Source organism: Takifugu rubripes, chromosome 15 (assembly GCF_901000725.2).
Source record: "Takifugu rubripes chromosome 15, fTakRub1.2, whole genome shotgun sequence".
NCBI lineage: Eukaryota > Metazoa > Chordata > Actinopteri > Tetraodontiformes > Tetraodontidae > Takifugu > Takifugu rubripes.
This window is the reverse complement of record NC_042299.1, coordinates 4420782-4448153: the sequence shown is the minus strand read 5'-3', so window position 1 is coordinate 4448153 and position 27372 is coordinate 4420782. Positions and strand designations below refer to the sequence as shown.

The 27372-nt window shown below is 42.3% G+C and overlaps 1 protein-coding gene across 2 annotated transcripts; it reads right to left on the bottom strand.

Annotated features, from left to right (window-relative positions):
- Positions 1-258: 258 nt before the first annotated feature.
- atp2a3 (ATPase sarcoplasmic/endoplasmic reticulum Ca2+ transporting 3) lies at positions 259-27372 on the bottom strand. 2 transcript variants are annotated; one of them, XM_029848040.1, is made up of 22 exons: positions 27015-27132; positions 18702-18719; positions 18436-18518; positions 16149-16253; positions 15707-15845; positions 12638-12718; positions 12370-12455; positions 11505-11969; positions 8603-8691; positions 7926-8028; positions 7282-7413; positions 6400-6516; positions 6113-6331; positions 5614-5949; positions 5006-5226; positions 4729-4931; positions 4522-4607; positions 4150-4283; positions 3557-3674; positions 3349-3466; positions 3218-3251; positions 259-3107 (listed from the first exon to the last, which is right to left on the bottom strand). In XM_029848040.1, the coding sequence occupies exons 1-21, from the start codon at positions 27130-27132 to the stop codon at positions 3247-3249; spliced, it is 2976 nt and encodes a 991-aa protein (XP_029703900.1). In that variant the 3' UTR covers positions 259-3107; positions 3218-3246. The 2 variants fall into 2 exon arrangements, with proteins under 2 accessions (XP_029703900.1, XP_029703899.1); XM_029848039.1 differs by lacking the exon at positions 3218-3251 and having other exon boundaries at positions 27015-27372.

The following is a 27372-nucleotide window of genomic DNA, read 5'->3' as shown; positions in this document are numbered from 1 at the left end:
TATAATAGCAAAAACCCAAAAAATAAATTGCCATTATGGAAAGGTTTACTCTCATGCATAATTTTTTTTTAAAAGGAGGAATACTGGTGAGTGGTGGCTGAGGATTAGTAGCTGGTAAAAGACTCATTCTGTTTTGCATATTTGTTTGAAGGGTTTTGAAGTAATATATTTGGACACCAGATCATGACAGTTGGTCATCACAGAGAAATCAAAAAACTAACAGTTAAAAATGGCACATGAAAAGAAAACAATTTTGAATAAATAACAAGATAAATTATCTTTATTTCCACATCATTGTAATTTATAAAATTATGTGTCTACATTTAATATTAACAAGGCAATACAGAGAATCCTTTGAATTTCTCAGAGGTGCAACTCAGGCTGTAGAGACTGTTAATGTTCAGGTACTCACGAAGAAAAATGGAACTCTTGGTCAGATAGTTGTTTATTTGAAGAGGTGGAGGAACACCTCAACCAGATAGATTGTCACAGGTCTCTAGAGTACGCATCAAAACCAAGCCCTTCGACATACAGTCATTAAACTTCATAACCCAGGATTCACCACTGCTTATCAGTGTATACGGCACACAGTTCATTCAAGAAATGTCACACTGGTTAAGCATCACTGAAATGATCAGCATCTTTGCCACTAATTAAGATGATTCTGTCAATCTTAAACATAATGTTGTTACTTTACAGTAAAAGACACAAACCCCCCAGAAACTGTAAAATTGGAACAATAAAGAAACCTTTTCTATTCTGCAAAACTTAAAATTGAATCCTTAGATATGTGCTCAAAAAAAGCTTTCTTGCAAATCTTTGTTTAATCAATGTATCTTATCAGAAAATTAAATATTACATACTATATAGGTTATTATTACAGTAACAATGTTCCATGCAATCCTTTTCTCATCTGTACAGAGTTGAGGATTCAGTAGTAAATAACAAGGCTGTTTCAGACCCACGGTGCTTGCCGGATGCAGGTCCAGCATGTTGCAGGATGAGAGGCCGTCGCATTCTTGTGGTGGCAAAATGAAGATGCCACTGAACACCGAGTGATGTCCAGCAGTCCAAACAGAGCCACAATGTAGCCGAGATAAAATGCTGCTTTTGCTCTTAAAGAAGGAGCCCTCCAGCTGTAAATATTCTGGAGCTGCTGTGGCAATGGCAGATTTTAATGGACTTAAACAACCACGGAGAGCATGTGGAACCAGGACGGGGCAAGAACGAGTACAGGTTTCATACTGCTCTATAGACCAGAGGATGGGAAAATATAAGTCAAAATATAAGTAGAATAACACCCAGTTATATTATTCAAAGAAGAAAAAAAAAACATTCAATGGAATACGTGGGATGCTTTCCTCATCAACGCATTTTCGATTAAAACGGGGGGGGGGAAAAATTGTTGGTATAAGCACAAGCCAGTTTTAACCATTAAAAACTAGAGCGGGGCCTGATCTATGGGTGCAGCGAGATTTAATAGGTGCACATTCTCCTCTGTTCAACATGCGAGCACCACAACACCAAAAATAGAACTGACTGAGTCCACAGAGCACCTGAGTCCAACACAAGACCTTGATTAAGACAATCCAAACCCTGCGAGCACCTTCAGTCAAATATATCACTATTGAGTCACTGAAAACAGAATAAAAATCAAATAAGAAGAAAATGTATCGCTAAAGCACTGAGTGAACAGGAGCAGCCAAGTGAGCAATGCACAAGATGGAATCTCTCATTAAACAGGCAGACATTCAGACTCTTCAACCTGGAGGGACTAAATATGGTGACAGGTGGTTGAATTTCAGTCGGATCACATTTGTTTGGGCTAATGCAGAGGAGCAGTGGCGTGTGTAAGGCATGAATAATGACATTTGGTGTGTTAAAGAGGCAGGAGAGACTGAGATGATCAGGCAGGCTTTACCAATTTACTTTAACACCTATGGGAATCCATGAGGCTGTGCAAATGAATCCATGACTCAAATAAATGAAAAAAGATCAACTGCATTGCGACCTTTTCCTTTCAATGTACCTTCTGATAAAAGTGCCCTCTAATGCTAGAGTGCAGTACAGCAACCCAAACAATGCTGTTATTTTAATTTATTACCCCAACATCTTTTGATGAATGTAGTTAGTTCCTAATGTTGGGTCAAGTCTTATTTTTCCAGCCAGTTAGGTTTCAATCAGCTATACAATCAAACCTATAACTGTTCTTCGCAATCACAATAGAACAGACTGGAAAATGATGAAGCAGAAGATGGCAGCAGCTAAGTGGCAGAGGAACTGTCCACGTCATCAGCAAGGTCCTTAATGTAGAAGTCCTATAGATAAACCGTCACTGGCAGCACAGCAGATGGACAGCAGACTTGTTTCTCAGACAGCTACTGAAATGCTGGTTTGATTAATGTCAGATGTTTTTAACATTTTTTTATTATTAAGATTGTAAGGAGGTTAATCTCAGCTATGCAGTTTTGAGAAGCGTAAAGCTATTCACACCTTTGAATGACGACTAAAACACAAGGTAAACTTTGTACATGTAAAGATGAGGAAGAAGCCTAATGAAGGATTGGAGATAATGTTGACACTGTTTCAGCAGAGCTGCAGTCAGGGTAATCCCTCCACGTCTGGGGCTCTGTGCACTGACCCTGATGGATGATGTCATCTTTCTTTCTCTGAGCTTCTCACACCAGCATGTATACTGGTACTTGCTCTACTAGAACCCTGTACTTATTCAACCTTTTTTCTCTCCTAAGTACAGATACACCACCATGATGCACTGTACAGGCAAACAAAAAACCCTTAAACACATAGAGCAGAAATTGTTAAAAAGCAGTTTTACCTGGCTGTTTACACGCGCGCACACACACACGCACACACACACCTGTGTACAAAGCTGTGCTGGCGCTAACACATGTGCTCTCTTGCTCTGCAGCACACCATTGCTCTTTTTTTTTTTTTTAGCAGCGGTCTGCATGTCGTGCAGGAGAGGGGGGAGGAGGACGGGGGAGAAAAAGGGATCCTAAAGCTCGGCAAAGGGAAGTGTGCAAGTGTGTTGTAGGAGAGGTCTTAGTTCAGCTGCCTTCTCTTCCGATATTTCTGCTCTTCGTCAACTGTTGAACACACACATAGAGAAATATAATGTAGAGTGTGAAACTAGCTCTAGTGTCAATAGATGCTAAAAAGGAAAGAAAAGGAAACAGGAAGAGATCAAACAGAGTACCTTTTCACAGAGGGTGAGATAAAAAATATTTAGGCTGATTTAGATAAGTAGGAGAGAAAAACAGCAGAGGAGAGTCATCAGTAACTTCAAGAAGTCTCATTTTGAATGCTCAAGTGTCTTTCTAAACATACCTTCAAGGTGATTCCTGGAAATATATTTCAGCACCTCATCCAGGAGGATCACTGGGAATGAAATTTTCAGCACCACAATCCACTGGGACCAGCGCAGGGGGGTTACCTGGAAGATCAGCTGAAGGGCAAAGAGATATTCACTGTGATCAGACACATTTCAGTGATCAGTGCGTTCTGAAGATCCAACCTGCCACTCAGAGATACTCACTGGCAGAGGCTCCACATAGAGGATCAGGAAGTGGAGGGAGAGGGAGAGGATGATTGCTCCCAGCAACCAGATGTTGACCCAGGGAGGCATCCTGAGCAGGGACTGGTTCTCAGACAGGCTGGCAGTCAGAAACAGTGACATACAAATTTAGGTTTTGCGTGACAGTCGTAGATTACACAGAACACATCCTGTCAGGATCCAGACAGTCTAATAGAATTCATCAGCATGAAATTCCATCTGAAGAAAGATCTAGATATAAAAAGGATCAGAAGTCTCCCTCCTTGAATGGATACTGACCATGTAACCATGTGACATGACCGCTCTTGTTTTGAACCATCATTTTTGCTGACATTCTTTCCTAATGACTTTATCCATTTCTGAAGGAGCTCCCAGACAAACAGAACTACTGCCTGGACTACTCTGGCAAATCCACAAGGACCTTCATACCATTGTTCCTTTTATATATTTAAAGAACTGAAACATTTTGCTAAATTTGGTACATATGGATCTTTTCTTTTTTTTTAAACTTAGTTTCCTTCTGAGGTGCATCACACTTTTTTATTTAATAACATGCCTGACAGCATGACACTGACCTGTTGAGCGCATTGAACATTTCAATGGTAACCAGCACAGACAGAGCCATGGTGGTCGGGTAACGGGACTCAAACACCTCACAGTCTAAGTTCTGGAACATCGGGTTTTGCTCGGTACACTGCATGAAGTGTCTCTGTGAAGAAAGGCACGTGAGAATGAACGTGTGCGTGGGACATCAGCTGATCTTCTGTGACTCAGCAGAGCTCAGATCTGATGGGGGAACAGCTGTAGAACTCTGGCTTCTTCAGAGTTCACCCACAGGGGTCAAATTATTTTGTCTATTTTAGGCTCTGCTGGGACCAAACAGGGCTGTTTGCAGCAAAGAACATGAAGAGGTACACTCTTGGGACAACAGATTTTTATAAACGTACGAGCTGGTGAAACGACACTTGGGGCCCCTCGTTGTCAAACAGGTACCACCATGTGGCTGCTCCGACTGTTCCGAGACCCACGTATCCTACAGTAAATATGACAGATGTGTTTAAATCATTACATCAATCATTTCAGCGGAAACCATCAGCCCTTCACTGCACAGCCTGATGTATATTCAGGTATAGTTTCAGTGCCGTTTCAGGTACCTCCAATGGCCAAATATCTGAAGAAAAGCCAGCCAGAAATAAGAGGCTCTTTTGGGTTCCTGGGAGGTTTGTCCATGATGTCCAGGTCTGGAGGGTTGAATCCCAGAGCAGTGGCAGGGAGACCATCTGTTACCAGATTAACCCACAGCAGCTGGACTGGAATTAAAGCCTCAGGGAGACCCAAGATGGCCGTCAGGAAGATACTGGATGCAGACAGGACAATCAGTTAGGCGAGTCCCACACGTGGGTTTGATGTGAGTGGGCATGGCTTCCTCACCAGACAACCTCTCCCACGTTGGAGGAGATGAGGTATCTGATGAACTGCTTCATGTTGTTGTAGATGGCCCTGCCCTCCTCCACAGCAGCTACGATGGTGGAGAAGTTGTCATCTGACAGCACCATCTCTGACGCCGACTTGGCCACCGCTGTACCGGAGCCCATGGCGATCCCAATCTCCGCTTTCTTCAGAGCCGGGGCATCATTAACGCCATCTCCTGTCTGCAAGGTAAGAGATATTTCAGATCTTTCTAACATTTTCGTTTACTTTGGTCTTTGACTGTGGTGGCAACCACTGTCTTTTTTACTAAATATTCCTGCCAGCTAAAATGGTTTCATTTACAGAATTCAACCCCTTAACCTAAGTACTGTGCTCTTGAAACTCGTTTTGTGGTCAGACTATAAATTGCAAGCACTAAAAATGTGTTGACAAATCGTTTGCTGTTGTGAAGAGTCTTCAGCGAGCAGCCCTAGAAAGACCTGAAACATGACACGCCTCAGCCAAGGAGGAACAAGGCTTTTGCACTTTTTAGCATTTGAATTCAAGTAAGGATCCTCTGTTGTAAAATTATTGTACAGTAAAGGAACAAAAGAGTTGTTTTTCCTTACCATGGCAGTAATCTCTTCAAATGACTGCAAGTATGCAACGATCTTGGACTTGTGAGCCGGCTCAACACGAGCAAAGCACCGTGCCCTCTTCACTGCTTCCCTCTGGGAGTCGGCAGGGAGATCATCAAATTCACGCCCCGTGTAGGCCTTCCCCGTGACGTCATCATCCTCGCCAAAGATGCCAATGCGCTTGCAGATGGCCACCGCTGTGCCCTTGTTGTCCCCTGTGATCATGATGACGCGTATGCCTGCTTCACTACACAGCTTCACTGAACCGATCACCTCCTTCCTGGGCGGGTCCAGCATACCAACGCAGCCAACAAATGTCAGACCCAACTGTGCAGAATAAGCAAACAGAAGTACTTGTATAAACTCTTTTCAAAGACAGCGATTAAGTCCTAAAAAACCCTCTCTCTTCCTGCGCTGTCACCAACATCAGAGGCAGTTTAAGTAAGCTAGCATGCTGCAACATGTTGTGACCTTTGCTGTGTGTTCTTACCTCATACTGCACAAATTTGCTGGAATTTTCCAAGTCCATGTCCTCCTTGCGTGGTGGATTGTCATGTGTGGCCAGTGCCAGACAGCGTAAGGTGTCCCTGCCCGTCCCCCACTCCCTGATCTTTGACATCAGCTGGTCTCGCATGCCAGGCGTCATCATTACCTTTGCTTTCCCCACCCGCAGGTACTGACATCGCTCAATAACACTCTCTGGAGCACCCTGTGAAAAAGACTCAGCAATGAAAACAGACTGGTGTGCATGTGCATGGCTACGTGTGTCAACATCACCTTAACAAACATCTTGCTCTGAGAGCCCAGCTTGGTGGAGGTGCAGTAGACCGACATTGACTTCCGGTCGCGAGAGAACTCAAGGGTGAAGTCCTTCTTCATCAACAGCTTGATCACCTGATGCATTAAAAAAAAAGAATTGATAACAGGAGTACAATCTAAAATTCTGCATTAAATCAGGAATTCAGAATCTGTATTCATTTTTAGGGATTAAATAAAAGTCTAACTGCCAGCAGATGTCGCTGATGCGCAGAATGTGCGGTGAACTGACCACTTTACTGTCAAACCAGGCAATAGCAGCGTCTTCACAAGGTAAATGAACCTTTTTTTCATTGTACTACAGTCATATACATTACGATGTCATCACTACTGTGACCAGCTGGTTTGTGAATTTAATATTCAAATCAAAGCTGGTAATGGTGAGGTCCTGCAGAGTACAGTTAAGCAGGGTTGTTCTACAAATAGTAGGAATGACAGATTCAAAAGGGTTTGGTTGTAATTATTATTTCCGATAATTGCATGAGGGCAGGAAAATTATAGTTAAACCAAACTGTGTTGTGTCAAGCACTCAAGCCAAGATTCTTTTTCAAGAAAAAAAAAAGAAGCCACTTCCTATATTTAAAAAAAATTATAATGATCTCTACCAAACTATTTCAGCAGCTTTGGTTGTTGCTAAGCTAACAAGTTACCCCGTTGTTCATGTTTAAATTGATTAGCTTCACCCAATTTACAATAAATAAGTCTTAAATAACTGTCCAAAGCATAATATTTTTGCTAGAACTTTCTGAAGTGGGTGTGCCATTCGAAACTAATGTGGCTCAAATAAAAGCAGGACCAGTTGGTGAAGAATAATATAAAAAGTACATCTCTTCAATTGCCCACCGAATTGCAGCAACCAGCACGTTCCACTTTACTTAGTCCAGACAGGTCAGTCTTAAAGACGTTCATCTTCTCCACTAAGGTAATAAGAGCAGTCTCCGTGGCCTCTCCCACCTTCTCATAAACTCCTTTGGTCTAGAAGAGAAATGAGATGCATCACAAAGTGCTCCTTAACAGTTTCCTGGTTTCAAAAAGAGTTACAACCAAATACCCCCCCCCACTACCCCCTTCCTTCACCAATAAAACTATATTATAAACCCAGGTGTTTCTTGCCTCATGCCCTACCAATTCTAATACTTGTTCTCACATTCTGGCTCTTCACTCAAAAATAGACCAACTCGCAAAGGAAAAAAGGTCATCTACAGAACAGGAACAATTAGTCTGGGACTTGGGAAGATCCTTTCTCACACTCTCCCTCTCCCTCTCCTCGGCGTGTTTACCATGATACCATAGTGATGACAAAGAGGTGTGAAAAGCAATCCAAATCAGAGAAGAACACAAACCATCGGAGTAAAATTAGCTCCACCGCAGAAGAAAGGGACACTTTTGTTGTCAGTGCTAAGAGACTGAAGCTACACGGAGCTGTGTTTGCTGCAGGACTGTTTAGCTTGCATAGAAACATATTGATGACTGCACTTGTAAATGACCTCATTGTAGTCCAGCGAAGAATCGTTGCACATGGAACAAATAGTGGCCAGTTCTACAAGGCCGTCATAGTCTCCACATTGGACGGGTCTGTCTCCTTTCAGTCTGGAATGAAGATACAGCATAAGGGAAGGTTACACGCAACTGCTTTATACAGGGAAGGAACATTGCACCGCAACTTTGTTAATATTCATGAGCATGAAAGACAACCAGTGGTTCAGGATTCCAAATGTGACTGAACCCATGGTGTTGGAGCAGCAGAGGGCCATGCACGTGCGTGTTCATGCTCCTGAAAAGATGCTCTGATTGCATGACAACCATGGATCTTCTCCCAGGAGAAAGCAAAACCGTTGCTAGTGAAGCTCCCACTCAATAATCCACACTCACCACACAGTTATGGGCAGGTTCAAACAGAACACTGTGCTCAGCGAACAACACACAAAGAATGACCTGCAGCGGCAGTCTCCCACCTAATAAATCAGCCACCTACTGATGTTCCTCCGCAAACACGTGAAATGAATTGACATGACTTTGGTTATTGCTCTGCTGAATTTGTTGGTTTGAATTTTTTATTAAATCAGTGAGGAAATACAGCAGAATTGAACATGTGCTCAACATAGGATGCTCTGGGAGATTGAGAAAAGTCATCTGACATTCGCATGCCAGCATAGATACTCACATTTGTCCCTCGGGGGCATACGTAGAACCCGTTATAGAAAACTCGTGGAGGGTGCAGTTGGACAGTTCTGCTTTATCCAAGATGAACATCTGGAGAAAAGAGAAAAACAGCAAGAGGCAATAAACTATTCATTAGTCAATATTGTATGGAATGTTACAGGTTTAATGTACATATTTATTAATCTCCTCTCTCCATTTATGGGGAAAATATTATTCTTGCTGTAAAAACAGGCAAGCACTTTAAACAGTGGTGATTTCCCTCTTCAGTGGTTTCATTCACTGGTAGCTGGACTGCTGCATCCCAATGAACCTCTTGACTTATATTGCTTAACATTATTAGAATTTCTACTTATACTGTATCTCCAACAGCCTCAGTCTGAATGTGATTCCAATGATGAACACAGGAAATCAATGAAGTCATTCATTCATGACAACATTAACCATAGATCAGAGCTTCATAAAGGCATTTGTATTAGATAAAAAGCTATTATGCTTGCATATCCTTCAGCAGAATGAAGTAACATAAAACCTTTGTCATTCTCGTCACTACCGTGAACAGTCAAAAGTGATTTGCTGCCATAATGGTTTGAGCTTCCACTTCACACACGGCCCTGTATTGTCAAAACACACCCCAGACAAACAGAAGGCTTGTGTAAATACTAAAGAACAGGATATGGATAACAAAGGAGCTAGTATTTCTCCACACAAGATTTGCTCAGGATGAATAAAAGGCCGTAAAGCCTCATGAAACCCTGATAGAGGCTGTAAACAGGAGGGAGAACTGCAAAGGAGTAAAAGCGTCATTTTTTTCCTACCCACTAAAACCAAGCGTGAGCTGCACATTTTTTCATTCTTTAACATTTAAAAAACACAGAATCACATTTGGATGAAAAACTTCAGTCACTCAAAGAAAACAAAGCATGTGTCAGCAACCCCCCCCCCCCCCCCCCAGAAGCCCCACCCACTGCTGCGCCACAACAGATCATGATACTGTGCACTTTACCTCCTTCGCTTTGTTAATACTCTGCTTTTCTAATAACTTTACATTTGGATTTGGCGCAACACAAACACACACACTCAGCACAGAAAAAAATATTCTGACAAGCTGCCTTAATTCCATCTGAGCCTTGGTGACCCCATTAAATCTGACTGATTCAGGAAAAAAAACACCCATGTACGTGTGTGTGTGTGTGTGTAGGGGGGGGGGGGTGTTCTGGTGAGAGACCAACAAATTTCAAAAAAGGAACACAAAATCAATAGTGGATTCCAGCTGAGCGGCAGCTCGTGTTGCTCTCACAGTTGGGCCTAAAGGATATGTTTGAGCCTTTTAATGGAGTGATTAACTCCCAACAATTTAACAGCAACAGGAGTTGATTCATTTAATCTACTGATGTAGTCGAGTCTGGAATAAAAGAAAAGCAATAGAAATAATACATCACGACTCTGACCTCTGCCGAACTGGAGCTTCAGTGAGAACATCTTTGGTTCTTCCGGTAACCAAAGCACTATTTGAGGGCAACAAACATGGCCCTTTTCTGATCAGTCTCAGAAAGTTTTAGTCAGTACTGAGCTGTTTGATCAGACTGCAGTCTGTCAGCGAAGTACACTATTTCCATGTAGTGACAGTTTGTGAAAAACCACTCACAACAGGGACATGATCATTAAGGCTAATGACTTGAATATTAAACAAAGAGACCGACTACTGGCTCCGCCTGCAGACAGTGGCTCAAATGTTCTTAGTTGATTAAATGAAGGAGGACAAATATGAGTTGATTTCCTTATTTGGACTCTGGCAGCGAAGCCTGAAGTTTAAAAGTCAACCTAAAACCTTGTTAATTGCTATAATTTCATTATGTCATGGTGATAAGTTCCATCAAACTAAAGCAAATAAAGCATTTTTTGGTTTTTGAACAACCCAGGTCTCCAAGAAAATGAGACCCAGAGTGAGCCATTTGACTTAGTGGTAACAGCACAAGTCTGCTGCCGAGCTTGTGCACTGCTGCGTGTCTGTCCGGCCACGTGTGTTGAGGAGAAACAAAAAGGGAAAGCCCTGTGTCAGGATGCAGCGGGGATTCCCTGGAAATCCTGCGGATGAAGGGACAGCCAGTGAGGTTAGGGAGTCATGCTATCAGGGCTGCAGACAAGAAACAGGTCCAAGGAAAAGATGGATAAGCCATATTTAAAGACTCGCCCAGAAAACCAGAAAGTCACAGAGAACCAGAGCAAACAACAAAGGGTTAAGTCAGTCAACCAGTGACCCCATGAAACACAAAGATGTGGGAAAAACAGAGCAGACATGAAATTTGTCTAGGTGAGAGCAGCAGAATGTCTGAGCTCTTATCGCCCTTCAAGACAGAACCGCAATCATAAAAACTGCTTAAAAAGATTGTTATACAGCCAGTCTAGATTCCTCCTGGATTCCTTATCATGACATATGACCGATTTAATGGCTTTAAATTGACAAAGTCATAATCACACTTGCAGCAGATATATCAATATATAATCAGGCTGTTCAGCCATCAGCCCACAATGAAGAGAACACCGACTAATCTGCACCACTGCCAAGACTATCCTACTGTAGCTGTTGACATTTACACAATATGTGCAGCACGACTAGGGCAATGACACGAGCACCAAAACACACACACACATTCAATAACACACAAAAGGAAGGGCGAGGCTATGTGCAGCAGAACTACTGCTGAATAGCTATGGGTAAGAACTGTGTGCATGTATAAAGAAACATTTGGATACTGATTCTTTCTATCACTTTTGGTCCGTGACGTTGTTCTAAAAGTCCTTAAGGAACCTTTAAAAGAAATCACACAACAAGTGGGGCTTATGGAATTTCAGATGAATGACTGTGAGCTAATTGAACCCACATCTGCCTGATGGTCACTTACTCTGCACACAGACATCTGGTTGGTGGTGAGGGTTCCGGTCTTATCAGAACAAATGACAGATGTACAGCCCAAGGTCTCTACGGATGGCAGGCTGCGAACAATGGCATTCTTCTTGGCCATGCGACGTGTGCCGAGGGCCAGGCAGGTGGTAATGACAGCAGGAAGACCCTCTGGTATGGCGGCCACAGCTAGTGCCACTGCTATCTTAAAGTAATAGATGGCCCCTTTGACCCAGGAGCCGCCGTGGACTGGGTCACCAAAGTGGCCAATGTTGATGACCCAGACGGCCACGCAGATTAGGGAGATGACCTTGGAGAGCTGCTGCCCAAACTCATCCAGCTTCTGCTGCAGCGGTGTTTTCTCTTGTTCCGTTGCTGCCATCTGATTACGAATCTTACCGATCTCAGTGGCAACGCCGGTAGCCACGACAACACCTATGGCACGACCGGCAGAAATGTTGGTGCCCTGTAAACAGAGAGGGACATGCTGAGGAGAGGAGAAATGAACTTTCTGATGAATGATTGATGATTTCAAAGGCAAAAAGAAGCCTAAAAGATCCCTCCTGATTCATACACCGACACCTTGGTCAGACGGCGCATGCATTTGCAGAGATGTGCAGATATCGTTACCACTAACAACCACAGCTTAAATCACTGTAGCTAATGTCTTCTCCTGTCTTCAGATAAACTTGGCAACCCTTTACGCTCACATGTAATGTGTTTTTACCACACTATTTTAGCATAAGATGAGCTTTAACTTCCTTTAACTCTGATATTTTATCTTTGAGTTCCAACAGAGCTAATTCAAACCAAGGCAGTAAACTTTTACCTACAATGGTTTTAGAAAAGCTGAGGAGGGTACTCACAGAAAACAACATGTTCTTTTTGTCTTGGTTGACAGCCCTTGGATCAGGAACAGGGTCGGTGTGTTTGATGACAGACACAGACTCCCCTTAAGGCAAACAAGAGCAGGCGTTCGCTATGTTAAGGGCTCAATATTGGATCAAAGACAGCTTTCAATTGGGCCGGTGAAAATATCTTCACACACATTCTCGACCAGGGGAAACTTTCATTACGCGCAACAAAGGTGCATCAGACCAAACCTTGGAGGCAGGACTTTATGGTGTGTGATACCTGTGAGGATGGACTGGTCCACACGAAGTGTGGTGGACTTGATAGAGGTCACTCTGATGTCTGCTGGTACCTTGTCCCCAACTAAAAGATAGGAAAAAACAGTGGCATAACCAGCCTGCTGTTGCAAACACCCTCCAGCTGGGAATGTTTGAGAGTCATTATGTTTGATAAAGACTCTCGAGAGAATCTGAACATTTAACTTTAATAAAACACATTCTCTATGTGTTGAACACCACAGGAGAGTTATTTTGTTAGTACAACTGGACAGGTGACTATAAGTCACATTTTCATATTAAAATAAGTAGCTTTCCCTTCCTATCACTAACTTGTGTCCAACTGTCTCAACCATATGTTGTTTTGTGAACACAACCTAGAAAATAAGCCCACATTATAAGAGCCTTTATTTAATCCAGTATGGACTTCTAAACTTCCTATTAAGCCAGAATAATAAAGTCATACTTCAGAGTAAGAGCAGATATACTGTATATCCAAGCCTGAAACCAAACTGATTTCTTTTTTGGTAACGCCTGATATTTATTGGGAATGCTTTCAGAATGACTTGGAGATAATGGCTCGTTACATCTCATTACACACAAGTGGGTGATGTCTCTGCTCCTCAAGAATAAGAATAAACTATGTTTTATCAGCCATTTACATTTTTGCCATGGCAATATGTCAACAACTGTAACGTCATGTATTACCAACCAACAAAATGAATAAATCCTGGACTTTCAACAGGTGGTACGAGAAGGGAAGAGGAACCAATGACAGCATATTCATGCTCATGTGCTTTTGTAGAGTCTCTTTACATGTCTCCATTCAACTTGAGATTTTCTCTTTAGTGGGACGTTTCACGGTCCTTTTTCTTACACAACCGCGTGACGCTCAATAGTCCGTAATTACATGTCAACAGTTCACCTTTCATATTCTGATATCGAGAGTTTGTGGGAAAACACAAGTCGGGGAGGCAGAGGGGGAGAGAAGTGCATGATGTGTTTGTGTGGGAGATCGCTGGGATTTGCTGGCCAACGGCAGAGAAGATAGACTTCTCCAAAACACCTACCTACAGATTCCTGCTCCCCTAGCAAACCTCCACTTGGCCTCCCACAGACAATTTCCATCTACTGGAGGAAAGTTTCACATTCTCATACTGCCACATTGGCTTGTCTTTTATCTTGAATATCATTTCAAATATACTTTTTTGAAAATTACCTTTTTCAAATATCTACATCCTCTGAATCAGTGAAAAAACAACAGACTTTGGCAGCCAAAGTTCTTCCACTTGGTATAGCTGGTCTCTTAAGATCAACTGTATTGCATAATATCCTGGCAGAGAGGAGCTGGTTCACGTGCAGGATAGCTGTGACTGTTTTTTTAGGAATGGCTTTGAGGTGGTTTCCATCCCTTCAGTTTCTGAGTAAACTCTCAGGAGTTCCTGACAGCCAGACTACTGCAGGCACTTTTTTCAAATGAGGAAAGTTCAAATGAAGGCGAAAACCCCGACCAAAGCCAAACACTGTAGCTACAAGACAGCCTGCAGGCACCAGTCATGGAAATGCGAGAAAATATATTTCTCTGTTTTCTTCCCTCTTCAAAGGCATGTAGTGTCCTTTTCCCATATCTCAGTTTTGTTCATTTTACTTCATCAAGATGTATGGAACAGCCACAGTGAAGTGTACATGAACATCTGTGACACTGATTTTTTTTTTTTTTAGGTAAGAAGAGAGGGTGAAGCAGCTCGCATCTCAACTAAAAAAAAGCTATAATAATATTATTTATATTTTGTTCTGTGGCTCCTATCTCTCTCCGTGTTTAGGATGGTGGTCCTACAGTGTCACTAATTTTTCATAGGTCCCCTTGAGAGAGACACAGTATCTTACCGTCACTATTCAAGGCAGAGGAAAGACCATATGAAGAACTGTAGTGTGGCAAAGCTGAACAGTCTAAACATGGTGATTGCCTCTAAAACCCATTTATTGTTGATTAGTTTCAAAAAGGAAAACCAGAGACGGATTCTAGATTACACACTTTTCAATTCAGCAACCCTATCATCAGTTGTTAAATTGTTTCATTTGAGTAGTCTGTGTGCTCAGCACGGTCATTTCAGCAGCATAATAAAGACGAGTCACACTCAACATGGATGGTGACAGTGGTGATGCTGCTGGTATCAACAGCAACTGTGTGGCAGACGAAGAATTTTTCTGCCCTGCCACCTGTGTGGGCTTGTCTGTGTGCATGTGTGATTGAGGACACCAGCTGGAACAAGTCAGAAGTCCAGGGATGAGCTACCCATTAGCCCACAAATGCATACTTGCCCATTAGCTTAACGTGTATGGGCAAAAATGGTAGGATCTGAGCACATGAAAGTGAAGGAAGAATGACCTTTGAAGGATGGCAGCCAGGTTAAGACACATCTGCAAGTGATTCTCGTCACAAATTAACATTGACCCTTCACACACACACACACACACACACACACACACACACACACACACACACACACACACACACACACACACACACACACACACACCCCGCTGGAATCAGCATGATCCATTTAAATGCTTCTGCAATATCGCAAAGCCATCGCCTTGCTGCCGCGCGTTCCAGATGTTCTGAAGCCAGAGTGACAACCACTCTATTTTTAGACAAAGCTGCCCACACATGGGCGAGTTTACAGCCGGGGAACTGTGTGTGTGAATGTAACAAGGGGGAGTGTGAGCATGGAGCTGACAAACATCCAGTGGCATCCAGGTGGTGAGACTGAGAGCATGGAAACCAGTGGGAAGAGGAGGGAAGGAGGTGGAAAATTAAACCGGGTTTCAAATATGAAGAATAACCGCAACCACTTACAAAGAGCCTCACACACACAAACAGACAAAACTGGGCAGTGGCCCTGGCGCCTGCACAAGACTCTTATGTAATCAGGTTCGAGATATTCCAACTGAGTTTCCAGATTTGTAAGTAAGTGGCAAAGGCTACGTGAATGTGTTTTTCTGGGCACAGTGGCAGTAAAAGGCAGGCAGATCAATGACAGCACTGTGAAGGTGTCAGACAGGGTAGCCTTACCTGCCACCTCCACGATGTCTCCGGGAACGATGTCTCGAGCTTTGATTCTCTGGACGGCCTTGCGATTCATACGATACACTTTTCCCATTTCTGGTTCATACTCCTTCAGGGCCTCGATGGCGTTCTCAGCATTCCGCTCCTGCAGAGACACAGAAAAAAGTAAGCAGTGGGGAAACACCGTTTGAGTCCAGAAACACACTATGAATGTAAGCTTTAATATCCATGCACCATCAAACCACTTTGATTGACCCATGGGCACTTCCAGAGAGAACAGAGCACATATTCTGACACTGTATCATGGTGAAGTTTTACTCCATATAAGTTGGCTGATCAATATGGATAATATTTCCACTGCAATGGTCTTCAGCCCTTTGTAACCATGGTAACCCCTCATGGAGGGGAGGGTGTACACTTTAGAGCTACGGAATGAAGAGCATCTCACCTGCCAGACACCGATAACAGCATTAGCGATGAGGATGAGGAGAATGACAATAGGCTCAACAAAGGCGGTGGTCGTTTCCTCTCCTTCCTCAAACAGAGCCAACACCTGGATGAATGAAAAGGACAACTAAAGGTAAACATTTTTTTCAGATATTGGAAATGTCCACAACCCTAGCGACCCTACATGATTAAGGATCAGCTGACCACTAGAACAGCGTTTACAGTGTTGTTTTATTGTGTCGTCTTTGATAATATTAAAGGGCAATTTCATCCGTAATTGATTTAACAACAGTGAAGTTGATAAGACATTTGCCAGTCAGGACATGATTCGACATCCTGAGACATACTTGCTGTTTACAAGAGACCAGCTCTGTCCCGCCTCTGTCCTGTCAAACACACTAAAGCTTGTAAAGGATGTATAAGCTATAGTGAGCTTCTGACCTCCACAAATAGCAAACACCCCTGTTGGACAACATGAAATTACATCTGATAATGTCATCAGTTGGGTTGTCTGCAGCAGGTGACATCCACAGCGATAAAAACGAATTATTTCTAAAATATTTGATCACGGGGAAAACAGAATTATGTCTATTTCAGCCATCATTTTTATGGCGCCCAGGAGCACAGTTTGTCTGCTGCACACAGGTCTGGTGATGTGAAAATCAAACACAACTCAAAGTTTACATAAGGTTTGAAATTCTGTGCTCTTTCCAGGATGGTATTGGGCTGAAGGCCTGACGGACCTGAAAAAGAATAAACACAGTAGGCAAACTGGAATTTTCTCATTTACATGAATGTTTAAGGAATGACACAAAATTGTAAATATTTGCCTAATGTCTTTACTTATGGAATAATTTTCTGTCAAATGGAAAATTATTAGTTGATTTAATTCAGATTTGCATTAAAATGTTTTCTTCCTCAGCCAGAACACCACCTTTTCCCCAAATCTCTCTGAAATCTAGCAGGATAATGTTTAAGATAACCTTTTCTTTTTTATAGTTACCGTATATAAAGAGCGCAAGATGAGCACTAAGGAATTCTGCACTAGTGACAGATCGCACAAGCTCAGACATTTAAGGAAGTCCTAAACAGATGATGATTTATAGTACAGCTTTACAATTCATGATCTGATGTTGGTGATCTAAAAACTGTGGAGGCCTGAGAGGATTTCCATTGGTCTGAACAGGGTCGCTACCCCATCATTCCACATCATCCAGATCTTCTCTGCTGCTGCAGGCAGCTGTCTCAATAAGAACATTTCACTTGTTTGGAGAGAGTTGTGAGGACACAACACAGAGAATCCATAGATTTTGGGGGGAAATTTAAAAACTCTCTGCAGCAATGTTCTGCTCACACTCAACATGTCACCTATTAGTTTCCCATAGAATAGATGGAGCTCCATTTTATATCATCTAACAAATAAACACTAACAAATAAACACACAATTATTGCTGGGAATCTACGCCTTGCAGCTGCAGCAAGTGCAGAAAGACTCTTATGCAAAAGCAGTCAGGTTTGATCAAGCAAATTTGAATTAATTCAAAGTAGCAGCCAAATGAATCCCACGATTAAAATTCACTTCACTTTAGGAGAGCCTTTGGACTGGCTGAGGTACCCCATGTATAGGAGAATGCCACAGGGAACAGCTGTGTGACTGTGGCACCATGCTGCCCCTTGTTATTAATTCTGCACGTATCGACTGGGAGAAATTCCCTTCTGGGTTTCCTGAGATATTACCTTGACATAATGGAATGCAGCCACATCAGCTACAACAAACTCGGGCTCCACTGTGGATCATGTATGCAGCAGCAGTACAGGCCTCCATTAAACACAGCCTTTGAGGCAAGTCCAGATTACATAAGGAAAAAGAGCACTGTGTGGGAGATTGGCTCCATGTCAGCTATATTCTGAATAAATTTTCCTACTTTCACGAATAGCAACAGTAATTGCTTTTATGCAGTCAGGATTCCCCCTCCCCCCTAGATCATTTAACAACAGCAGACTGCAACCTGGGTCATATGATTGATGGCTCCATTTCCAACCCACCTCAAAACACATCATCACAGAGAGGAAATGCCAGAAAAAAACAATTCCACAAGAAATGGGACCAGTAGATAAATGGAGAGGGCAAAATGCTCTCCATGGGTAACAGAGGTGAATATCGGGTTATATTAGTTTCAAATATCATACCTGAAACTCACATAGCCACTGGTGTAGATTTAATAATCAACACTTAAATCAAACACGGGTGCCGGAAACCTGTGTTTAATCAACTGGGTCATACTTACGAAGGAAACACAGGCAGCCAGCAGCAGGATTCTGACCAAGAGGTCTTCAAACTGCTCCACTACCAACTCCCACAAGGATTTCCCTGAAACAGACAAAAACACGTCACACACGTGGAAGCCTGAAACAAGAGTGGTGCACTCTGTGTTTACAGAGAAGAAGGGCGGAACGCTGCAGCAGTGTATATTTGCAAGGTTCAGAAGGAGGAAAGCTCCTGCTCAAGACATTACCTCAAGTGGGGGGGGGGACTGGAAAAATAAATATTTACCTTCTTCTGCTGGCAGCTCTACAGATCCAACACCAGGGCGGTGGTAGAGTAATCAGATTGGCAGCGGTGGACAGCACAGAGAGAATGGAGAAAGGCAAAGAAAAGCAAAACACCTGATTAAGACAAACTGACTTTGAGCTCCATTACAGTGTCTGACTTACACCAGATTCAATATAACTATAGACATTTACTGTATTATATTCACTGTATTTAATGCAATAAAAAATATGGTAAACCTGATTAACAAACATGATATTAACAGTCATTTTGAGCACAACAGCTAAAGTAAATGTAACATTCCCTCGTTGGAGTGCACAATTGCACCGCAGTGCAGAATGTTGACAAATCAATGGACTGCAGACAATTTTGTAAAGCAAGGAAGCAGAACCATTTATACATTCTGGCATCTAAGGTGAGAATATAGTTGTTCGTCCCTCATATCTTTTAAGAACTGAAAAGTGATTAAGCGATTAAAGAATGAAAATAATAAATATGCCCTTTCTGAGCAGATGATGGGTCTTCTTCTGAACTGTTTGGACTTCATCTTGAGTCAGAAAAGCCCCAACAACAGCATACCACAGAAACAGTAAAATCTTCTCCTTAATTTGACAGCATGTTGCCATTGCTCATGTGGCATTTCCAAACTTCACTTTGGGGAAGTGGCCTTTGTCTCTCCTCTTCATTGAAGTTCCTCATCACCACTGATTAGATTGCAAGAATGCAACATCCACTGAACACATGAGTCACTGGCGTGAGTAGAAAACACATCAGTTATATTTTTAAAACTCTCAGGTTGACAAGTACTGCTGATCAGTGTCAGTGACACAGACATGCTTAATCACCATGTTTGTGAATCCCCCATTCACATAGACCCAAATCCTCCGGACCAGCAGATTTTCAACTCAATTTGGAACGCCATTCTGTTCGATCTCACTTTCTTTCTTTGGAAAAGTGGCTACGCAAAGGGGGATGGAAACCTCGTGTTCCTCTGAATAATCTGACTAGACTGGCCCGACACGAGTATCAAACGTGACTGTGGAGAGTGAGGGAGGGCTGTGAACCCGCAGCCTCTTTCCAAAAACATTTAAAAAAAACACTCAAGCACTCCCTATGCACATGCTGCTGCTGGAAAGAGAAATTACTTCACAACATGATGCCTTCTGGAATCAATCTATGGCTTCAAATTGTGCAGAATTGTTTTTGTCCATGAAAGACCAAAAGTAGCCTTGAATTTTCTGTTAGTAAAAATATTCACTCCTTATGTTTAAGGAAAGAAACCCATATGTGGCCTTAAAACAGCTGATATGGAGTCCTGCCCATTCATTTAGTTTGTTTTCTCTGTCAGAACAAGGCTTCTGCCATCTGTTTTATCCAAATCAAATGCTTCGAAGACAAAGCTGATGTTTGTGAGTTCTAATACAATTCTTCTCCTGTACAGTGAACATGGAGGCTATACCTTGTTCAACATGTACAATCTGTTTTCCCTAATCTCTGTGTGTACGCGTGCGTGTTTATGTCCTATGATGATGTCTACTGACCCTGACAATGTGTGAGCAGTGGTTATAAGAAGATGGATGGCTGGCTGGATGGATGAATGAATGGCTGGATGAATGAATGAATGAATGAATGAATGAATGGCTGGATGGATGACTGAATGGCTGGATGGATGACTGAATGGCCACTGGTGGCTGCATAAACAGGGCAGAAATACTGAGCCATGTGCACTGACTGCTTATTTCAGAGGAGAATCTATAGGAAGACTTCCATCTCTGGCCTGTATAATAATAACCAATGCGTGACTCTAAATTGCTATTCAAACTTGTTGTCTGGAGGCTTTTTAGAGCTCAAGGAGGATACTGCTGAACGCACCGAGGGAGGGGAAGACTCTTGGCTGCACTCTTGCCACTAGCAGCACAAATGTGGAGAAATGGGTTCTGCTGTTTTCCATGCTCCACCAGTCTGACATAAGCCTGTTTCCCCATTACTGCACCTCCATGGTTGCGTAATGTTTTTCGTGGCAGACAGGCTGGCTGCTGCTAGTGCCAGAGACAAAGACAGCCCAAAGTGAGACGAAGGGGGAAGGAGGGAAGAGAGAGGGGAGGGAATCAGAGGGCTGAAGGTGTTGAGCGGGGTTCCCGGCTTCCCTCTGCCAAGGATTCCCTAACAGTCATCTGGGCTGTGCAACCCTAGGCTTGCCCAGGCACATTCCCGAGTACTGACTTCACTCCCCGCGCTCTCTCTCTTTTTATTTTCTCTCTGTCCCTTCAGTACCTTCCCCTCCTCCTGACCCAGACAATGAATAAAAGAGATTGTTTACGCACAGCGGAAAAGCAAGCAGAGGGGAGACACTTCCTGGAGTCTGTTGCCAACAACAGCAGGGAGCTATTTTCTGTCTTTCTGTGAAGAAAAAAGCATGAAGCTGGTCTTGTGTCTGCCTGCTCTGCAAACTGTCTGTCAACGCTCCTCTTTCACCTTTCCTCTAACAAATTACAGGCCAGAATACTGAGACCCCCAGTAAACATCACATCTGGGTGCAGTTAAGCACTATTAATAAGCTCAAGTTCAGTGCCAAACTAGTGTAAAGTACAAACACAAGAAAGTTTTAATCCATTTCCATGGTGATCTGGCTCATCGATCTCTTTGGGGAAAAAAAAAACATTTTCAACAAGATAAGACAGAACTCTAGCTTTCAGCAATTGCCAAGAATAAATAATTACGCAATCGGAAAGGACTTCACTTAATGCCAAAATGCACAATGTCAACACATTGTTAGCACACAGCCTGACCACAGGTGAGCAGAACATCACAAAACCAGCAACAATCTGTTTCAAGTTGAGTTTTGGATGTGCTTGGATTGTCAGCTCAGGTTCTCATGTTCTACTGAAGACCACAAGGTTCCCAAAACACTCTCTGTACTTTGGCCTTTGTGCTACATGCTATTAGGGCCCCAACAAAATTCTCTGCAATCCATTGATTTGTCAACAGAAATTCACCTTTCTAATGCAACATTGTTTTTTTCAACTGTTGTTTGTAGAAACACAAAGAGAGGAAATGCTACACACATGTTAATATATTATATCTGACACTGCTATTGCCATCTGGCATACACACCCCTAAGGTTCTGTATCATATTAAGATTAAGATTAAGATTAAGATGGACTTTATTCATCCCCGTGGGGAAATTGAATTATAGTAGCAGCGAATGCAGAGTAAAGAGACAGAAAAAAATAAATACAGATAGATTAGAATGTTATAAGCATATATACAGCATATATTATAAGCATATATATAATATATACATAATATAATATATACATATTATAAGCATTATAAGCATATATACATAAATATAGAATAAATTAGAAATAAAATTACAACATAAACGTAAAAGTGAGTTGAACTGGACTGTCCCATTTGGCAGAAATGCTTTATATCCTACATGAACACGCCATGGAAACTTGATCGATTCATCTTCAGGTTATAGAAAAGCCAAATCATCTAATTCTGTGGAAAAACTTTAAAACCAAAATTGAGCAACACCTCATGATGAACCCTTGCTTACTGTGTTCGTTACCTTTCTTAAGGTACTCTTACCTTTCTAATGTATTCTCTTAAACCCTCTGAATGTATGTGAATGTATGTATGTATGAAACAAAAACTAATTTTAATGCGGATCAGTCTCATATCCTGTTGCTATCTCTGTCTCTAAGTATATCAAGTGGCCTTAGAGACTGAAGGATATGAAAAATGTGATATCTTTATGAGCTTCACAGCTACAGTAACTCTTCTTTTAAACTTACCAATGTTTGCCTTATTATTTTAGCTCATTTGTAAACAAATTGGCAAGTTGTGGTAAACCAAATATATTTAATGATGTATGACATGATCGTTCTGAATTTCACACATCGTTTTAGTTGTGTTGCTCTCAGACTAAGAAGTGACTAGTTGTTTTGTCCAACAGTAAATGTGTTTACGTCTTCTGCATGACTAGCCTCAGGCTACACTGGCAAAGAAATTTTAGGTAAATGTCCATATTACTGTCTACTGTCCATACCAAGCCCATACTGATCTACAGATTCAGATTCCTTTATTTGTCCTACACGGGAAAATTTACAGGTGTGATTTGACCTGATTCAAAATGTGAATTTGTAAAGAACAAAAATAATCAATTTATTTCAGCAAGACGAGAGAAATGATGAGTTCCAGAGAATCTTGGCTTAAGAGAATTCAACTGGACTCCTGTTTCAACTCATCAAGAGCTTCTTCATTTCTAAATTAACTGGTGGAAATTACAGAGTTATATACTGTTATACACAGAAACATCTGTGAAAAAATAAATAAGTCCAGATGAATTCTCTCAAGCCAAGATTTCTTCAGCCATCAATGGCTGTTTGGAGATAAGCTCTTTTTGACACTGCTGTCATGTCTAAGAAGCAAATTCAAACCTGAGATCTTTTTGTGCCAATTAAGACAGAAAATAAAGAGTTGCAGGCTCCTTTTGGTTGGACTTTTTCTGGCATCTGTAGCAAGGGTCGGGGAAAAAGATAGGGAATTTTTCCTCAGGATGTGGCTCATGATAGCATATGTGCTCAAATTAAACGGCAGCATCATTCATCCTGCCACAGCATGCATGGCATCTGCCATAGCAACTACTGTAAAAATAAATTAAAAAGCTTAGCAGATTAAATGTTCCTCACAAACATTTCCACACACAATCACAAGCTCGACAGCATAAAAGAAATGCGTCTTTTACAGTAGAGCTGGCCATACTACATGTGCCGAGTGCCTTCACCACCATCTAGATAAGTGAAAAAAGGGGCCTATCACCCGAGCACAACGTGCATGAGGTTTTCAGAGTTTTCAGCTGTCTCTCTGCTGCACCACAAGACTTTTTTTAAACATCCCAACACACCAGCAACCAAGAAGGGACCCGAACTCAGGGAAAAATCCTCATCAATCCCATTAATGGCACGCTGGGATAGGTGCGAGGCCACCACATTATTTATAAGCCTTATTCTGGGCTCTATAACTGGAGCAACACGTGTCCAATCAAATAGCAGGCATGGTTCTTTTTAACTGATCTGAGAGCAGAAGCATTAGACACTGTTCAAGGCAGAGTTCTTCTGCAGAGAAAAGGATGTTACACATGCATCAAGTCTTCTCTGTGCAATACTCAAACGTCTTTGATCGTAAAACTACAAAATCTAAAAATCGGTGCATCTTCTTTGTCCTCTATGTAGAGATACTTCAAAATACATGCACCTAACATAGAAAATATGTCTTTGATCCCATCAGACAGTGCAGCATCTTCTCTTGGTTTTAGCAAGTTCATCCCTCAAAGATAAACACAAGAATTTTCTAGTGTTGACTCAGAAACTAATAAAATACTTTTTATTTTGTGGCTTACTTCTGTGAACACACAGCTCATCTCTCAGTGCTTATATTTAAGCTATCACTTCTGCTAAGCATGCATCAGATGCTCTCTGTAAACAAAAAATCCTCTGAGTGAGTACGCCGAAGTTGCAGGCTGTGGTCACAGGGGCAGCAGATCCTAGCGACTCAACAGCATCTCGCCATCAGGGCACGATGATGAGTGACAGGTGCAGAGGTGGGAGGGAGGCCAGCAAGTCTGCTGACATGCTGAAAGTGTATTGCAGCTCTGTTTGAAGACAACAAGCAGGTAGAGACCAACAGGACTGGGAAACAACTTTCAAATGACTTCTGTACAACTTTGGTCCATGCAGCTCTGCAGGGGCAAAGTTTTAAGTCTCAACTTGACAATTTCCTCATAGTTGGGTGAAAAATGGCAACCGCGGCTGACAACTCATAACACTGTTGTGTTAGCGCAAAGGAGAAGTCCTTGCATTGCAGGGGTGAGTAATTTGAGCTGCTTTCAAGTCATGTTGAAGGACAAGAATATTAACAGTAAGCATGTTTCTAAAGCAGGCATTTGTAATCATAAATCAGGTTTTTCACATTAGGTCATCTCTTCAGGTCAGCAATCAAAAGCAAAGTTTGTTCTAGCTGCTACTACGGCAACATTCCTTCTCTAGGAAATAAATACGGATGTCTTATTAATAGGCATGATGAATGTCACCAGAGGCTCATCGAAGTTCATTAGATTGGTCGTTCTGATGGGGATAAAAGCTTTTGTATTTTCTGAATGTAAATCTTAACCAACTGTAAGTTGACTCTTTCATTCCCCGTGCCTTTAAAATTGGGTCATGTATGAGACACAGGTATGTACATCAAACAGTCCAAGCCATGACAGCACAGAGAAGGAAGGGTCATGTGATTTCACCATTACACCGATCCCAGGTGCTTGTTGACAGTTGAAAAGTAAAAGAATGGACAGGAAATGTGCCTCAGAGGCTGCCTTTACTTCCTCCTAACCTGCAGTCCAAATGATTTATCATGGATGTCCCATTTTCCCAACACAAAGTTCTATTCAGAAAGAAGAAATCCTGGGTATCAAGACAGAATCCTCCATTTTAAGGAATCTAACTGAGCCAATCCAGGCAAAAATCTGCAGAGTACAGACCAAGGTCATGTGTAAAAGGTCAACCACCCCTTCTTAAAAATAATAGTAAATAAAACTTCCCATTATTAAAGGATCAATGAAGTGAACCAGCTGAGCTCCGTTTGCAAAGAAAATGTCATATATGCTAATACAAGAATAAAAGGCTCTGGTGATTCATCACTTTCTGAAATACCTGTAGATTTAATGAGGACAGACACACTCTAGTCATTTTGATAGCTATGAAAACAGCAGTCATCACACTCATCAGTCCTAGAGAAAATAAACCCTGAGTCTGAGAAGAGTGTGATGTTTGAGTCAAATTTGATCCCCCAAAGCCCGCGTCAGTGTCCCCAGTAAGCAAACGGAGTGCCAACTGCTCATCACGTCAGTTCCACCTCTTGAACTCTTTCTCTCCCAACATGGCGCTAAACAGTATGTGTTATTCTGTAAATTTAGCAAGAGGACATGTTAATGATCTTGCAGACACTAATACTGTCCTGCTATTACTGTGCACTCATTTCAGTGTATGTGAGTTAAGCAAACCACCTGCAAAGAGATGTGAAAGGGCTCCACTGGAGCGAAGCACAGGGGCTCACACTAACTGACAAGGCTGTGGTTTTTGGCATTTAGGGGAAGCAGCCATTTGTGCACTGCTCTGCACTTACATGTGCTCCAAATGTAAACACAAACCAATCTAGCAATATTTTCCATGACTTTTCAACACTTGTTTTGCCAAAAATGGCCATAACGGAGGAGTGCGACAAAAGCAGACCGATTAAACAAAAAAGAAGGCCCTCCGTGCTAAGTTTATCTTTAGTGCACTCACACACGACAGGAAGTTCACAGCTAAAAGTGAAAGATGTTATCTGCGCTAAGACTTTGCTTCTTTCCATGAAGTCATCACAGTCCTCCGGATGGCGTGGCTGGCTCCAACAAAAGGGCCACTGTTTGCCTGGCACAATGTGCCCCTCTGCTCCACAGTTTGGCCACACATGCAAATGAAGGACCAAGGAGGGAAAGGTGTGGCCCCATCAAGTCCAAGCTCCAGAAGTGATCAGAAAAACCAGCAGGGTGTCAGAGATGCTTAAAACTGTAGTACACCAACTGCATTTTCACCAGTAACACACCCCAGCCCTGCGCTTTCCAAGCCTTCAATTCCACGTGCATGCACACAAGTGTTATCTTGTAACCTGAACTGTAAAGTAAATCTGACAGAACAACTACTGAAAGTGGAAACAGGTTGTACAAGTTTTTCCCTTTTATTATCTCGGCTGGTTCTTGTTCAACTCCAGCGTGTCTTCTCTGGCCTTCATGATCCCGTCTGTCAGTTACGCATGTCCTCGCGCGCGCGCGCACTTGTACGACTGGGTCTTTAGTCATTAAAAATGTATCTTCTTTTGCTAAACTTCTGTTTAAGCAGAAGTGGAATGGCTGCCTCTTGGGACCGTTTTTTAAATAAAACTAACGTGAGCGCTGACCTGTGTATATAATATATATATATATATATATAATTTCAAACATTGTTTTAAATTTGCCTCAATCTCAACTTTTTCTTGTGTGACGTGCACGGACAATTCAATATCAGGCATTTGCATTGATGAGGGTAACACATTACCACTTACTGTGCGCCAGAGGGGAATTAGGTTTAACGTTTTGGGGGTTTTACGCGTACGGTTTGTTTGCAACAGCCTGACATGTAGCGGCAGTTGGATTTCCTGCTCAGATGACTCGAGGCAGACTGGAACGCGCAGCGCCACCTCGGAACTGAACTTAAGAGGCATAAAACTACTCACCGTTCGGTCCATATTTTTCAAAATGTACTTTGACTTGTTCCAGAGTCAGCCCGGTGTTCTCGTTCACCCCGAAGTGGTCTAGAACTTCAGTCGCAGATTTAGTGTGCGCATTTTCCATCTTGGTGGACCGGGCTTAGATCATCAAATCGAAAGGCATGTAGTTGTCTTGTTACGGAGGTGAAGCAACAGTAATTTCCACCTATGGACGTCGAAGCGGCTGAGCGTGGGTCACCTGTCCCCCCGAGGAAACACCTCTGAATCCGCTGTCGAGACACTGTTCACGATCGGCTGATTGACTGCTTTTGACACTTTATCTCCATCTGAAGGTGTGCTGTATCGGAGCCCGGGCGGACCGCCT

Coding starts and splice junctions, on each gene's coding strand:
- atp2a3 (XM_029848039.1), bottom strand. CDS start 27,132: ATGGAAAATGCGCACACTAAATCTGCGACTGAAGTTCTAGACCACTTC. Junction 16,254..18,435: donor TGGCTGCCTGTGTTTCCTTC/GTAAGTATGACC, acceptor TCATTCATCCAG/GTGTTGGCTCTGTTTGAGGA. Junction 4,284..4,521: donor AAGTGTCGTTTCACCAGCTC/GTACGTTTATAA, acceptor CTTTCTTCACAG/AGACACTTCATGCAGTGTAC.